The 17,083-nt window shown below is 44.0% G+C and overlaps 1 protein-coding gene across 1 annotated transcript; it reads left to right on the top strand.

Moving 5' to 3' along the window:
* Window positions 1-2,444: 2,444 nt before the first annotated feature.
* On the top strand, window positions 2,445-16,865 carry LOC142411273 (lysosomal acid lipase/cholesteryl ester hydrolase-like). The gene is made up of 10 exons (XM_075504896.1): window positions 2,445-2,719; window positions 6,458-6,596; window positions 7,461-7,575; window positions 8,632-8,830; window positions 9,451-9,560; window positions 10,899-11,035; window positions 11,617-11,757; window positions 13,193-13,264; window positions 15,109-15,177; window positions 16,165-16,865. The coding sequence occupies exons 2-10, from the start codon at window positions 6,465-6,467 to the stop codon at window positions 16,396-16,398; spliced, it is 1,209 nt and encodes a 402-aa protein (XP_075361011.1). The 5' UTR covers window positions 2,445-2,719; window positions 6,458-6,464; the 3' UTR covers window positions 16,399-16,865.
* Window positions 16,866-17,083: the final 218 nt, after the last annotated feature.

Raw genomic sequence — 17,083 nt, 5'->3', positions numbered from 1 at the left:
TGACCAGAAAGTAAAAACTAAGTTCACACAAAAAACTCACTCCTGAAAAGAAGATGGTTTGTCTTCATTTGAAACAGGGATGCTCACTTTTTTCCTGAGGAAGAGCAAGGGACACAGGGAGGGTAGACCCAGCAGAAAACAGTAGCCAGTCTGGTGGTTCAAGTATGCACCTGGAAGATGGGAAACTTGGGTTCAAGGCCCGCCCTGAGATAAAGAAATCTTGGCAGACTCTATCTGCTGACAACACTTTCCGGATCTGTGTACATACGCTCTCCAGGGTGGGAGAAAGGAGCTGATTTCATCTTGGCAATGACAGCACTTCAATGGGACATTTTGGTTCAAAGTTACACTCTGAACCCAGCAGGAACCTCACATCTCATGCTATTTCACATGGAAGCTACTGGCTACCACAGAGCTGAGCTGTTCTAACCTTTATCGTGGCTCTAAGAAGCCTCTTTGGGGTTTAAGCACTAAAATGAATAGTACCCAAACATCGCTAGAAAGAATCTATTATCTCCATCCCATGAGTATTTGGAGCACTTTGCCCATTAGTGGGAAGGGCTGCTTTGAAAACAGTGCTGAAGAAACAGTCATCCTATTTAATTTCCTGGGGGAACTCTGGCTCTGCCAGTCTTGTTTCAAATAGGTAGTTGTTGCACAAAGACACTCACTTGAAGGGTAGCCTCCATGGTTATAAGGTTACAGCATTATGGGTCACTCTCCCTCCACAATGAAATGCCATTAGCTTCACTGTGAAAAGAAGCACAGTGCATTTATGGGTTTCCTTTCAGTGTGACACCCTCATTCTCCATTTGAATCAAATGCTAACATTGGCCAAGTCTGGGATGCTCACCAGGGCAGGTGCAGCTGTTACACTAAGACAGTTCACTGGTGACACTCTATGACCAATGGGTCTGCGTCCCACTCTGCGAAATGGTTCATTAGCTGAACAAATTAGCCATGGCTGGTGCCACTGCTGTCCCTTTCCCTTCCAAGACAAACAACAAGCCTGTTTCATCTCCTGAGCCCACTGCTGAAGTCTGTCCTGTTTTCTTGTGCTCCACAAAGGTAAGTAGAGCTTGATCCAAACAAAACAGCTCCCCTCCAGACAGGGACATTCCTTACAGCCAATGCAAATTCCTGGGGACAAATACCCTCCAGAGAGTGAGTCCTTCAACTAACTCACTGCTTGTAGGGGAAACGCGTGAGGACTTGAGACCCAGTTTATGAGTTTTCAATATTTACGATGGGAAATGCAATCGCAATATACCTGAAAGAAGCCAGACCATCCCCTAAATTCACCTAGGAAAGAGATTGCAGCTGTGCAGCTATTTTGCAATCTGGGAGACCATAGAGGAGGCAGGGTGTTGAATGTTCTGGAAAATCGGTAAAAACAGTTTGGGCAAGCAGCATTGGAAACATCATGGGGACTGTCGATCCCACCTTGGGACACGAGGAGGGACTAGACATCACATTGCAGAAGGCCTTCTGAGTGGTTAATTTATGGTTTGATGAAAGTTATTGTCACTTAGAGACATCAGAGCAGCTGAGTTATAATGCTTTTCACTGAGAAATTACCAAATTACCTTTTTGCCATCCCAAGTAATGTTGTCTACTTTGTATGTAAAGCAGAACTGTTACTGTGGCTTCATTGACATCCTGTTCTTATTTCAATCCTTTCCTTCCCTCACCACCAAAAGGCATCATATTATTTGCAACGGTGTTCCCAAGAACACACCCCTTTTATCTGGTGTTCTTCTAAATGTTCATCAGTTCATGATGAAACACAAGTTCTTCTGAAGACACTTACAAGTTAATTGGCTGAAAAGGCTGGTCCTCGTGTGGGAGGATTCTACTTTGTTTGTAGCACAGCTGCCTAAGGACACAGAACATGTCCCTCTGCCCATGGTCACTGAGCCAATTTCAGTGAGGACTGAGCCCCCAGGCTGACTACAACCAATTCAGCAGTTAGGCAAAGATCTCCAAAGATACTATGTTTTTAGAGTCAACGAAAATGGCTTGGGAGAAACAAGAACCTTTCTTTGTTCCCTCACTGGGAGAAAGGTTATAAGATGTGTTCAAGCCTTCTTTGGCACCAGAGGGTCCCTATAGAAGCCATGTCAACTCTGAGAAACTAATGTAGAGTAAAATGGGTTTCATGAGTTGTGCTTCTCACTGAAAAACAGACTTAGGAGTCTGTGTGTATTGTTAAAATTAAAGTTAACATAAACCAAATGAAAAGCAATAGCAGAGACAGTGCTCTTGACAGAGTATGTTGAGAGAAGCTGGAGACTTCCTGTTCTTCATCCTAAAAGATTACATTCGGAGCAGCCTCTCAGTTGGGAAACAGTACAGGTCAAGGTTTGCCACAGCCTCAGGGAACTGGAACACCCAGGTCCCAACTAAACATCCTAACCACTGATTTGTAGGTACTTCTTAAATTCTCCTTCTCCATGGTGCGCTTTGGGTTTGTGGATTTAACCAGAAGATCTTTTTTATCACAAAGATTTCCCCACTTCTGGAGCACTGCCAAATCAGCACTTAAACACGCTCTACAATACTGGCTGCCAACTCATGACACTCACAGCTGCCACCCCGAAGAGCTCATTGCGTTTTGACTTCCTTTTATCGGCGCAGGTTTCTGCCAGTGAATCAGTCTGCTAGTGGAGACAGACCAGGAACAGTGGCAGAAGGCACAAGCAAGGCAGTCAAAGCAGAGGTAAGTTGCTTATACGTATGTGTTCATGGTCTTTTTCTCTGTTGCCTGTCTCCATAAAGATGTGCAGTCTTGGTTTTTTGCAGTTGCTTGTAAGAATAGACAGCTTTTTGCCTCTGTGATCTGTAAGCCTATTGCTATGCACAGAAGTGCTTGTTTGCTCAAGTTAGAAGACAAAGAAGTTTGACCTGCACAAAATTAAGAAAAAGAGCAACTATTTCATTTTCCTCTCCTTGTTTTCTTCAGTCTGAGAACAAGGGAATGAAAGTCCCAGTATTGCAACAGTGTGTGTAAACTGGACCTCCTGCTCTTGCGGTGTAACGCACACGTATGTTTTGTTAGTGAGTAAGAATGCAGAATTCTCATACGCATTTAGTCACAGTTGCTTCTCTGGTTGGTGTGTGTATGCCTTACAGCTTATATGAAATAAATTTTAGACTGCTTAAAGCACAAGGATAGATGGATGAATTTCTGAAGGGCTTGTGTCTTGGTTTCACTAAATCTTAGAAGTACCTAAAAAACTTTCAAGGGCATTTCTCTCTCTGACCTTTTTTCCTTCTAAGTGTGTTCTTTTATGACAGTTTACCATGCTCAGTATTTCCTTATTACTTCATCTCACTAGATAAAAACTGCTGTTCACGTCTCCTAACTGCCTTTATTGCTGAAGCTTAAGGGAGCAGTGCCTGCCAAGACTGATATTACTTAGCCCGCTGTATCTGATTTAAAAGGCAAATACCTGGAAGTCCATGAGCCATTCCAGCTAAGCCAGGTGATCATCGAGTGCATTAAGAAAAGTTTGCCCTAATGAGGAATAATTTAGCCTCTTCATTGCCTCAACTAGTCTTGGTAGTAATTTAAAAAAAAAGCTGACACATTAGCAGAACTTTTTCTCTCCAAATGAGATTTCCCGTGCAGGGAGAGGGAGGCATATTTTACTCCCATTAGAACAGAGTAAACCAGCAGAAAGCAAACAAGAGTGTTGTGCTGACTGAGTACGTAGTTGTGAGGCTTCCTGTTTTGACAACAAAAACTAAGAAGTATTTGATATACAAAGGGAATTGAATGAAGTGTGTTTTGATGCCGAGTTTAAAGTTTTGGGTGTTTCCAAACACTGCTTCATTCCAACTGTCTGGTGACTCATGAGGTTTGACTTCTTTAAATTTCTTCAGTCAAATTAGTCAGAAAAAGTCAAAACTCCTTCTCCTATAAGATTTAGAGAGTGCAAGAATCTCTTGGTTACCCCTCCCTCACTCCCACAAATCCTGCTCATCTTCCCCATTACTTGCCAGGGAATACTCTTTTATTTTCTTTCGATCTGTAGCTCCATTTCCAAATCCAAATAAACTTCATAGAGCAGCATGTCTCATCATAGCAGATGTCTTATGCTAGAAGCAGACTCCAGAAACATGTGGCTGCATGAGAACCTCTGTTCTTCATTAAAAATTGGATTTTCCACATCTAGTGGACCTAGGAATGCCTGGTTTCAGAAAGACTTGTTTCCTGAGTCTGCTGAATTTCCTAATCCGAACTATAATACAGGCAGGTCTCCTATGACATTCTCTCACAAACCCTGATGCCCAGCCATGCGTGCTGTGGCTGCTCTGAAGCTACACGGACACTGACTATTTGGCTAGTTCACTCTTGCTGACTGCTCAGCTGGTTGCAGAACATACAACAGCTGCCTTTGGCTTGCCTTCCCCCCAGCAAGGCACTAACCCTGCTGAATAGTCCTCCCCCAGCGAACAGTCCTCAGGAGCTCCTGCAAACCCCATACCCTTACATCAGTGCTGAACTTGACAGATATTTACCAATGACATCAAAAGTTAATTACAGGATGGACAGAAAGGTGAACTAACATAAATACACCCCGGTCGTAGAAGCATGCTCTCTTCTTCTGAGGAAACCAAGCCTACAAGAGCAGTAATGTCCCCAGTCATTACTGGTGAGGCAATGTTACCAGATGCCTTGATGAGCTGAAGCCTTACATCGCATTACGTGCCCCTTTTGTCCCGTGGATTCTATTGCTGAATATTTAGGTAGCCTGCCTGATCTTTAATGGCCTTTATCCACATGCAGAATGGCTGCTACTTTTCTCTTCACAGCCCTCATTCTCTCCTCACACATGCAGGCACAACAACAATTAGATGTATAAGGACTTTTCCAGAATTAGATGTATAAGGGCTACAACAACAATTAGATGTATAAGGGCTTTTCCAGCTCACATCCTGAGCTTCGTGGATGAATCCTTTTCGTACAGTTCTTCAGATTGGAAAGAAAAATCCTATCCTACTTGCAGCTCTCTTGTAGGCAACGACCACTGACTATGTCAGCACTTCTCTTGCTCTCCAACAGTTTTAATTCATAGTCTTACACCCAGTAACTTTCTGGGACACAGAACCTGCTCTTCCCTTTCCCAGGGAGCATTTGAGTCAAAATTTGCATGTTGAGAAAAAGGTCTGGGAAGATCACAGAGAGCAGTGTTCCTGCACTCATTGACTGGGTTCTGGAAAATAGACTAAAACCTGAAAGCATATCTACTGTAGGTGGAGTCAGCATAAACTGGGGCTAGATAGACTGCACTCTGCAATTTCTATTCAGAAAAGCTAATCTGGTACCGTTGGTCAACCCAGGAAAGGGCAAGGTCTCACCTCCCCATGACCAAGACAAGACTTGCAATACGGACAGCCATTTCTAAGAGATAAAGGAGACAGACCCCGGGCAACATGAAGGCAGTCTCAGGATCCATTGTTCACTGCTCTAAAACCAAATCATTCCATGGTTTCTCAGCTGGTGGCAGCCATCAATTTTGAGAGACAGAAACTTCGGACTCAGACATAGCAGCAGGAAAAATGGAATTATCTGGGAATAGCAGAGCAGGTTCTTGGAAGATGTGGGCAGCAAGGGGCTGGTGAAGAAGCCTTAGGGGATGGTAAATGGAGACCTAGATGACTCAGTTTCATTCTGAAAGGCAAGATTGACTGTGAACTGACTCATGGGACTTCTGGGGAGCCACACATGGTCACCTTGTTCTCTCCATATTCTCAGAGGAACTAATTTCAAACAGAACTTGAACCTGGTCTGGGGCACATCACCCCACGGTGAAAGCACAAGCTGGCACTGATCTGGTGAACGCATGTTCCTCCCAGAGTCCCTGAATCACTCCTGGCCCCTACACAACCCTTCATGAGCTTCATTGACTGATCCCTCACCCCAGCACACCACTGACCAGCACCAAGAATGGCATTTGATCCCAAAGGAGGAAAGGGCATATGGAAAGAGAGCCGATCCCAAATCTCTCTCACCTCATTCCTGAGGAGACAGGAAACAAGCAGTGCTTTCTTCTCCTTTCACCTCTCCTGCTGGCAGAGAAGTGGAGGCAGATAAAGGCAGACAAGCTGGGTGATGGTCATCTCAGGTACTCATGCTTCTTTGTCAAGCTTCTGCTACACTCATGCCAGGAGCTGGCCCTGTCTACCAACCACAGCTCCCTTGTCATCTGCAGAGTGCTCAGGCATATTCTCAGATTATATCCCCAAGTGTTCTCCTCACCTGTTCTGCAACCTTACCTGTTACACAGCACGAGCTGTGGACAGTCCCTCCTCACACAGGTACTTATTCTGGCAGCACCCTGGGAGCAGACCTTGGGCAACCTCCAGGAGACTCCCCACTTGCGTCTTCATGTGGAATTCCACAGCGCTCTCTTCCTAACGCAAACACCCCTGCATGTGCTCTTTCACACAGCCCCAAGATGTGGTGCCTCCTTGTGCTGCTCTGCTCCCAAGGAATTGCCTTTTCAGCAGGAGTCACAACACCCTCCACTCTGAATTCAGACAAAAGCCAGTACAGGAAGACTCGCAACCCCGAATGCTTTATGAACGTTGTAAGTTGGGTCACCTTCTCCCCCTTTCTTTCCAAAGCGTCTCTCCAAGTACCACTACCACTGCCCCATCGCTAACAGTCCCTGTCAGGAGGCTAAAAGTAGGACCCCTTCAAAGGGGTGCCTCCAGCACTGTGACAGGGAGCAGCCCCCTAGAAGAAAACTCGATGCTCCTATCCAAACGGTCCGAGCTGCCAGAGAGAAGAATTCCTTTGCAGTGCAGGCACAGGCTGGTTCCTAGTCTCAAGGGAAGCAAAGTCCTCCCTTTCTGTAACAACCTGTGTGCTCAGTACAGTGGCGAGGGAGGCTGAACCCTTCTTCAAACTGCAGATTCTCACAACACAAAGTAGTCCAAGACCCCTTGCTCTGAATCACCAAAGATTTCCTCACAATAGTGGCAAGAGCGCAATAGGTGGTGCTGTGAGCGAGTCTCTAATAGGAGATCCACCCTACCTGGCTTGCCTAACCACACTTTGGCAAGAAAGGATTCATTATGGACCAAAACCCACATCTTTTGGCACTGTCTTATACAGATACTGCTGCATGTTTACTCTCTAGAAAGGTATGATCTGCATCAGCCTTGCACAGCATGACAAACTATCTCCCAACAGGTTAGTCACTCAGCACAGTTCTGCTTTGTCCCATAACATGGGCTCAAATACCAGATAACTACCACCTAAGCTGGTCTGAAGAAGACTTTGATGCATCTTTTTACAAGACCTGTAATATTTATTCTCAGACATGGTCCCTGTGGCCAGAGGCCTTGCACCACCATCACAGAACAGCCCACATCCACGCTGCTCAGCTTGGCTACCCTCCAAACAGGACAACTTGCATATTAACAAGCTCTCCTTTGGCTTCCCACAGAGTGAAATTATCAGATATCATGGATACCCCAGCGAGGAATATCAAGTTACCACGGAGGATGGATACATTCTTGGTGTTTTCAGAATTCCCACTGGGAGGAACAGCCAAAATACAGGTGTGACACCGCTATAGGACATAAGGAAGGTCTGGGAGCCAACTCTTACATGGGTCCCCCGTCTTCCCCCTTTGCACATGTAATGGCATGTTCCACACCTTTCCCTCCCAGCAAGACCACCTAGTCAGGAATGTGGCCTGAATTCTGAATCCATCTAAAGTCCACACGTTCAGTGTCTCTGTCCTTATTTCAGACTTTTCTAATAATTTCATCATATCCCATTTTTTTTCCATCATGTGGGCTGGGGGAGGGTTTGGTAGACTGGATTTGGGGAGGTTTTGCATTAACACCCTAAGTTATACACATTTAAGCCTGACAACAAAGCCTCTCGGATTAGGCATATGAATATTAATTCCCAGCCTTCTGAAGGACAGAGATATTCTTAAGGAAGGTGATAAGAAATCAGGCCATCAATAGAAAACAAATGCATTTCATCTCTTTCATCACATTTTCTGAATGGAATAAAAATTTCTGCCTGGAATTTGAGGTACCCTGGATGCTGCTACTTTGTTTATTACTCCTCGTTATAATTATAGAATAATTTAGTTTGGATCCTATTTGGATCTCCTCCTTTGGACATCATCTGGACCAGCCTCACTCTCAAAGTAAGGTTAAGCAAAGTTAGATCAGGGGCCTCTCAGCCCTGCTCAGCTGGTTACTGAATAGATCTAAGGGCAGATATGCTGCTTTGTGTGAATTATTCCTTGTCTTCCATACACTGTTATGCCTTCAGCAGTTTTTAGCTGTGGGTAGCTGGCTTCAATATAGGGACATGTAAGCTGGCTTTCCAGTGCAAGAAGAGATGGGGACAGGCCTCCTCATTAAATTATTTATTTGCCAGTCCTGTCATGAAATGGTTATGATATGTCATGAAACGGTTCCTGCTTGCATGGAACAAATTCTTCAGGTTTCTCAGACCAATATCTATGCATATTTCTCCTGGGAGCTTCTTGAAGAAGGAAAGATTTAAAACCTCTCATAAGCTAAACTCTGCACCCCAATCTTAAATACATATTGACTACTGCTCCAATATAAGAATACTTTCATCTTTTCCAGGGCAAAAGCCTGTAGTCTTCCTACAGCATGCTTTTCTAGGAGATGCTACCCATTGGATTTCTAACCTGCCCAACAACAGCTTGGGCTTCCTCCTCGCAGATGCTGGCTATGATGTCTGGATGGGAAACAGCCGAGGGAACACTTGGTCTTTAAAACACAAGACCCTTAATCCCAGCCAGAAAGCGTTCTGGCAGTTCAGGTACTCTGTAGAGGGAGAATTACTCAAGACAGAAACTCCGAAGGAACTAGATAGCTTCAGCCTGACAGTTTTTACCTAAACCAGCATCAGAACAGGGTCTACACCAACCAAGGAGAGTAAAGAACCAGACAAAGAAGGATGCTCACTACTACTCAGAGTTGGGAGCATTGGCTGGGGAAGAGATTTCAGACACTGGGAAATTAAATGGGATGCTGAGGAAAAGGGGGACAGTACTGTAAGAGGGAGAGCAAGAACCTCAGCTAGAACAGGCTGAGCAGCCTTGTCTAGAAATCCCTGATCTCTCACAGCTGAATTCAACCAAGAGAGAAATGTGTTTTGTAACCCATGCTGTCGAGAGCACTGATGAAATTCAGTTCCCCAAGGGCTGCAGCTGAGAGGCTAAACTGGAACCTCCTCTGCAGAGAGCCCAAGGCATCAGGCAGCCTGGCAGTACAGCTGTGTCCCTCTAGCCCCTTCCCCAACTCAAGCAAGAACGCAGACAAAGCATGCAACCTTGTCTTTCAATGGGTCCTGCTTGGTGCAATGAACAAAACTGACATTCAGTAACTCACGCTGTGATAGCCGAATTGTCTGCTAGCTTTTTGTGTTCTCCCCTGCAGCTTTGATGAAATGGGTAAATACGATATTCCAGCAGAGCTGTACTTCATCATGAATAAAACTGGACAGAAGGATGTATACTATGTTGGTCACTCTGAAGGCACAACAACAGGTAAAGTCAGGACACTCACGGTTCACAACCATTAGTGTTCGTGTCTGATCAGTAGGTGGGTCTCCCCATTGATTCAGTTGTTTTTCTTGTTTGTGGAGAGCTAGCAAATGTAGAAGTGCATTCTGAGTTGAGATCTGGAAAATACGCAAAACTTTTCTAAAAACAGCTTTGGTTACCCTTAATAAGCAAAGAAACCTAATAGCAGATCCAAATATAATTCAAGTTTTTAAATAATTAGAGACATAAAAGTGGTTATTTACCAGGTACTTCAGGTACAGGCATTGGGTATTTTTCTTACATTCTCAGCAACAGAATTTTCATTAAGTTCATCTTTCGTATTAAGACATACAATTATTTTCCTTGTGAACAGGAAGGAAAAACAAAAAAGATAAAACAGCACATATAATACATAAATTCAAATAACAGAAGACAAGGAAAAAGAACCTCAACATTACTAAGTCATGTGACTCAATGGCAATCTTACAATTTAAAGCATAGTTCATGAGTGGCTATAACTGGCCACATTACTGTTTAAAAACATATTGCCAGAGACTGAAAATTAGGAAAGAAAAAACATTAATAACTTATTTTCTCTTAGTGCCAGCCTTTAGCATTAACTCACTCCATGGCCTCTGAATGCAACTAACTTTCTTTTAGCATCAGCTGAAAGTCCCTGATGTTTAAGGTTTATGTGCAAGGTCCATGAATGGACATTGATTAGAAATTAGCAACTGCCAGTTCGTTAATGTAAATGACCCAGAAAAAAGAGAAGGAAATGTGGGAAAATCATATATTGTCACAGCTCCAAACCTGTTCTTTCTTTTCCTCTCATAAGAGTATTTAAAGACCCTCATGGCAAAACAGACTAACCATCTAGGCTTTCTTCAGCTGCCTTTGATGTAAACAATCGGTTGAAAACACTCAAAGCTCCCAGTATTCAGCTAATTATTCTACGGTTTCATGGAAGCATAAATATACATAGATGTTTAGAGACTATAATCTGAAAAACTCATTTTTATGAGAGTTTTTTGAACTTTAGAGTGAATTGATTTTTGTCATGAAAACCTCATTGACATGTTGCCTACAAAAACTGTTCTGATAAAGGCAATGTCCAGACATGCTCTAAACCTCAGAATGAACTTTGCCTCCCAAATAAAATTCATTTCAGGACTTAGCTTCAACACTTGCCTTAGGTGAAACATGTAGCACAAACACGGACAACAGATAATGGGCTGCAAATCTAGTTTCACTTCTTGTTTTGCTACCTACTGCTTATTTATTTATTTAGTCTGTGGAAGGTGTCTTCACTAACTAAGGCTGTCTCTTCTGTGTTTGCAGGCTTCATAGCATTTTCTACATACCCTGAGCTGGCTAAACGGGTGAAAATGTTCTGTGCTCTGGGCCCAGTAACTACATGCTCACATGGTACAAGCCCTCTGATTAAGTTAGCACAAGCTCCTGAACCACTGCTCAGGGTATGTCATTTTTCCTTCTAAGAGGCCTAATGCCTGACTTACCTTCACAGGGTTCACTTAACCTGAGACGAAGTGTTCCCAAACACGTGGCATGCTGATACTGAGCTTGGGATGAAACAAGTGCTCTTGAAAAATCTGTTCCCAAACTCTGTGGGGAAAATACTGCAAAAATAGGGCTTGTAGCAGCAGGTCCCAGTGAAGGAGGAGTCTTGTGAAACTCTGTCTCGTCATAGGACTCTTGCTGTGAACTAATATTTTGCTGGCCTCATGCAGGAGGACCTAAACCAGAGCCGCAATAACAGCCATGACAATCTCTGGGACTTCAGAAATGAGTGAGCATTGAGGTCACTACACTAGAAATGGAAGGACAGCTTCCTCCAGGATTGATGCCAGTAATATGAAGAAGAAAGGATATGTGATGCACTATGGGGAAGAAGGTGTTTTAAGGGATACTGGGAGGGTAAGCTGTTCAGCAATCTTTGAATACTGAGTTAGGAGCCTAGGCTGTTAGCAACAGTTTCCTGCATAAAATGCTCCTGTAACAAGAAAAAAAAAAGTGTTGTGCTTTTCCCTTCCCTCAGTTCGTACTTGGCTGCAAAGGAGCCATGCACCAACTTGGATTTCTGAAAGGACCTGTGACACAGTTATGTGCAAACCTGGATAAGTTTTGTGGCCATGTACTCTGTTACATAGCTGGAGGCAACATAAAAAATCTGAACACGGTAAGTATATGCAAGAACACCTGCTCAAAACTAAGGTGATTTTGGAAGTAACTGTCACATATGTAAACGTACGTAAACCACAACGTAGTTCTCAGCAGACTGAGGGAATGCCAGGACATTGTGTGGTGCGAACAGTGCCAAACAGGACTAGAGCTAATGATGGATGGGACCAACAACTAGGCACATTCCAATCCCAGAAAGAAAGGACTGAATTCAGTCTGGAGCTATATTGCACATGTCAATAGATGCGCCCTCTTTTGGGGCTAAGCCGATCAGATTTTGGCCATACACAGATGCTCTTTAAAAAGAGCCAATGGATGATGGAGTCAGACTTCTTCTTGGTAATACAGTTCCCAGTTTCCTTCCTTAGCATGCAGACACCAGAGTCCTCTGAACACTGAAATAATTAAAAGACAGGAAAAAGCTCCTTTTCTCTTTCCACTTTTCAGACTACTTGCACCAGAACTGGGTCCCAAAGAACTACTGTAAGGGCCGTTTTCCCATTTTTGTTGTCCTTAGAACTGGGCCCAACAGCTCAATCCACAACATGTAGAGCTACAGAAAGTCCTTGCACTGTGCCTGAGGAGGGCAACACACCTACAGTGGGGATTCACAAAGGCTAGTGCATCAGTCAGAGGGGACAGGAGAGACAGGAGAGCTGTCGCTACGCTTGCCAACATATGGACACTGTAGCGTGTCTTAAATCCCCTTTACAGTGGCCAAACTATGCAGAAGCTGGCTTGTGTAATGTTTATTACCGCAATATCTGTAAAGACTGGGGCCCATTTTACTCCATCTATAACCACTTGTAAAAGCACACATGGGAAAGCAGTGAGAATCAAAGGTTCGGTGCTAAAGCAATTAAAGGCATTGCAGTCCTTTTGAATTGCAGAGCTAAACCATTAAGGATTTTTCCTGACTTAGGTTAAGTCACTAATGTGGTCCTCAGGGCAAGATAACAAGTCTGAAGAGGAATCCGGGGAGATGGAATTGGAACATCTCCTTAACAGACCTTTAAAAATGCAAACAGAAGAAAAAGCAATCTGTTTTGTAAACTGGCTTCTTCAGCACTAGGAGTAAAGTGAAGAGAAAACCAAACCTTCAAAAGACTTACACATGCATGGGGGTTTGGTGTGAGGTGAAGAATCAACTTTAAAAGGACTGGAAGGTTTTTCCCTACTGTTGCTGAGCCACAGGATCCCACAGTAGTACTATCTTCATGGAACAGGCTTGCTTTCATGAAGAAAGCATGCAGATGCATACTATTAGCCAGCTATTCCTAAGTCTGCTTCTCAGTTTTCTGTCAGATATTTGAAGAATATCCTGTTAAAATGGGGGTTTAACACAGCAGCAGTATGTTGCTCAGGCCCTTCACAGCTTTATCCTGTCACAACACTGCATCACTGCCTTTGTAACACTTCTGCTTTCTCTCCAGAGTCGAATAGATACATACGTAGGACATTCCCCTGCTGGAACATCAGTACAGAACATTATTCATTGGCATCAGGTATAACCGCATACTGACGTATAAACAGACTCTTACTACTGCTTTTTATGGAACCAGCGGCCTCCAGGGAAGTCCGGAGGCAGTGGATCTGGGAAACTGCCCGTACCATCTTCTCACATCTTGCTGCCATGAGCACCTGCCACAGAGGAAGCACCGTTTCCCATGGCTCACCAGACCATTACCCGAATTGCTCCTTTGGTAGCAGGCACTGAGATTTCCCCAGGGCACATCAGGCCTCTCTGCATGTTGGGCTCTAATGGCTTCCAGTCTTCATCTTTATTTATGAAGACATTCGCCTTGAGAGCTGCAGAAGTGAATGCAAGCACAGTCTGGGCACTTGGCAGGCAGTAGAAGGATAGTGGAAACCTGAGCGGCCAGGGGATGAGCCAGAAAAGAAGTGATCCAGGTTAAAGCTTTTCTCCCAGAGGGTTAATTGCAGCCTGCATCACCTCCCAAAGCCAGTTAATCACGCAAATGCTTCTTCTGGCAGAATGGCAAAGTGGGGAACTGCCTTATACTACTACAGTATATGACAAGCAACATCACTCTACAGGGATGTTCCCAACACGCAGGTTTTTCCAAAACCCTTTAGTCCCTCTTGCCACTGTCCAGATCCTGGATTCCAGTTCTCTAAAGGTGGGTTTCTACTTATGCACTGGCAGATCTGAGCTTGTTCTGCTCATGGTCTGAATCAGACCAGGGCAAGACAGCTCCAGCCAAGAAACACCACTGCATGTGTCCAGGTGCACCTGCTGAGCCAGGATATAGTTGCATACAGGATATAGTTGCATACATCCTATAGGTAGACCCCCCATTTCTGCAAACACTTAATATGGTCTAGAATATAGGTGTGCTCCTGAGTACACCCCTGACAAAAATTCCCAGCCGTCAGTCCTGCAGGATACACCTACCCAGAGCCAGGAAATGGGGACAAACCATTGACAGACAGTGGCTTTACAACCTATTTTGCCAGCCTCTATCAAAGTCAAGTGGCTACAAAGCAAGCACAGATACAGCAGGATAGAAGAAAATAGCAAAGGCAATACAGGAAGCAGATTTCTAGCACATGAAGCCTACGTGAAGCCTTGAAGTCAAGGTTTTCTAAACTGACAGACGCTGACTTTCTCTCACCCTGTATGACATACAGCCACTCACAAATGAAATTACTTGTCACGTTTGTGCAAAAAATAAAATAAAAATAAAATTACAAAAAGCCAGGCAAACAAATAACTCATCAGTCCTGCAGGGGCATATATCATGTCTTTTAGGGAACACAGACTCAAGAAGGCTAATGTCTTGTCTCTAATGTCCCACCTCAAAACTGCTGTCAGAGCACAACTCATGTATAGCCAAACTCTTGTAAGAAATACAGAGCCTCTGGAAATGTCACCACTACTGTGAGCAGACCAGACAAAACCGACACACAAAAGACAAGACGTGTAAGGAGAGATCTGATATTGCACTAGACTAGTAATAGCCCTGACACATTCTAGACATTCAGGTCCTCTTTCCATGTGACAACTGAACCCAACTCTGCATCATGAACAGGGGCCCCAGCTTCAGTTAACTAAGATAGTCAAGCAAAAGTTTAATAACAAAACATACCAAGGGTGGTGGCTGAGGATCAGGAGAGAAAGTTAGCAAGAGGAAAGGCAACGAGGCCACTCACCCTACGATCCATCCTCAGTACCCCTAGAAGCCTGCAACCGGAGGAAGAAGGGGGTGGGAGTAATTCACAGTCAGTCCACTGCCTGAACCTTGGCTTCAATCACAGGCAGGAAAACACCTCCTGCACTCTGCTTCTTGGTCTCTCAACACTTACACCTTATCTGTTCTTTTAACAGATAAGAGATGCAGACCGATTTCAAGCTTATGACTATGGCTCTAAGGAAAACATGAAGAAATACAACCAGGTAAGGCAATACAATTTCTCTGAGAACTCATCCTCAGGTCCTGGCAAAACTAAGAACATAAAAATTCAGATTTTAGCACCTTGAGTGCTACAGAAAGAGGGAGAGAGTGGTCTGAGAAAATGCTTCACCTGAATGTAATACTCATGTGTAAAAGTCTATTCACAGAGAAGGCATAGACAGTTCCTTGCAGACAGATAACAGAAGTTCATTTTGCCTCCCCTACTGATGCAGGGATGTGTCCAACGACATGCCAGTTTACCTGCCATTCCCAGAAGGCTAAGAGCCACACCCAGGTCCTAGGACTGGATGAGTATGGAGCTCTTCACTTCCCCAAAAATCCTCGAGGTCTGCATTTCAGTTAGGGGAGGAAATGAATCTCACAGCTACCATGACCTCTCCAATTGGCTGACAATCATTTCACTTTTAACCAGCACATTTGGCTTGCTGTACCAGGGCAGACTGCTTTTCACAGACAGAAAGGCTCCAGAGATATAATCAGTCACTTCTACCCATGCACACTGTCTCAGGAATTTTCTAGGGTGAAATTATAAATCGACAAAGTATTTCCTTGCCACTTAAGCCCCAAGCATAACAACTAAGACCAACAGTTGCACCCTATGCCCCAACAAAACTTAAAGATCTCCCCACCCTAAATATACACATGAATAAACTCCACAGTCCTTGCCTGATAAACACAGACACTGCTCCTTCCATATCCCCACCTCCAAAGGGCACGAGTAGGTGTCAAACTGCAGGACAACTCCTAGCCATGTGTTAAGGAAAGACATGGGAATAGGATGGATCGTTCCCTTTCACGGTCAACAGGGAATGGGGTTAGGGAAATAGACACTAAGAGGGTGGCCTTCATCCTTACTGTTTTACTGTAGTGAGTGCACAAGGGAAAGAGAGATGCTTGCACAGAATCCTTTCTCTAAACACAACTTCTGATGAAGCAGCATTCACTCAGGTCTCCTCCCTTTCTTACAGTCTGCTCCTCCTGCGTACAAGATAGAGAAGATAAGCATACCAATTGCTGTTTGGAGCGGTGGACATGACAAATTTGCAGATCCAAAAGACATAGCAAAGCTACTTCCTCGGATTACTAATCTCATTTACCATGAGCATTTTCCTGCTTGGGGACATCTTGATTTCATCTGGGGTCTTGATGCAACTGAGAAAATGTATTGGAAAATCATTGAACTAATAACAAAATACCTTTGAAACCACATGCAGAGTGTTGATTCACTCCGTAAAAACCTCCACAATTTCTGTTTGGCAATAAGGGTGATACCTGGGGAAGAGGTAAACACACAGACACACATGATGGATACCAGTATAGGTGTTTATCTGCACTTGTTTGTTTCTTGCTTTCCTCATAGTTTGAGGTTTTCCATGGTGTTACTGTGACTGCTGTCTTCCTGAGAATTTTGAGGTGTGTAGGAATGAAAGCTGAAAACATGAATATATTTCAGCACACACTGCAGGGATCACTTAATTTGGACAACCTTTATTTCTACAAGACTGATTTTCCTAAGCCTAAACTCTGTTGTTCTCTTGTATATCTGATGTACCCCACAGAGGCATTCCCATGCCCAATTTGCGTCTTCCCATGAAGACCCAAAAGTGGGATTTGCTCATTTCTCTGCTGAAGTACAACTGACCTTTGTTTAAATTAAATCATTTATCCACTTGCCAGAGAACTTGGCTGCTTTTTTGTTTTTCCCTCCTCACATTTACCTACAGTGTCAACACAACCAAGAGATCTTCAGACACAAGAAACTGAGCAGGCAATAGACGACTTCCAAATATCAAGGAATCCAACCTCAGAAAAACTGATAGAAATATTCTCCTGCCCTCCATGCCTACACATCACCCAAAGGTTTGTTCACGTACTCTAAACCCCCCA

This window comes from Mycteria americana, chromosome 6, assembly GCF_035582795.1.
Source record: "Mycteria americana isolate JAX WOST 10 ecotype Jacksonville Zoo and Gardens chromosome 6, USCA_MyAme_1.0, whole genome shotgun sequence".
Classification (NCBI taxonomy): domain Eukaryota; kingdom Metazoa; phylum Chordata; class Aves; order Ciconiiformes; family Ciconiidae; genus Mycteria; species Mycteria americana.
This window is presented reverse-complemented; position numbering and strand designations above follow the sequence as displayed.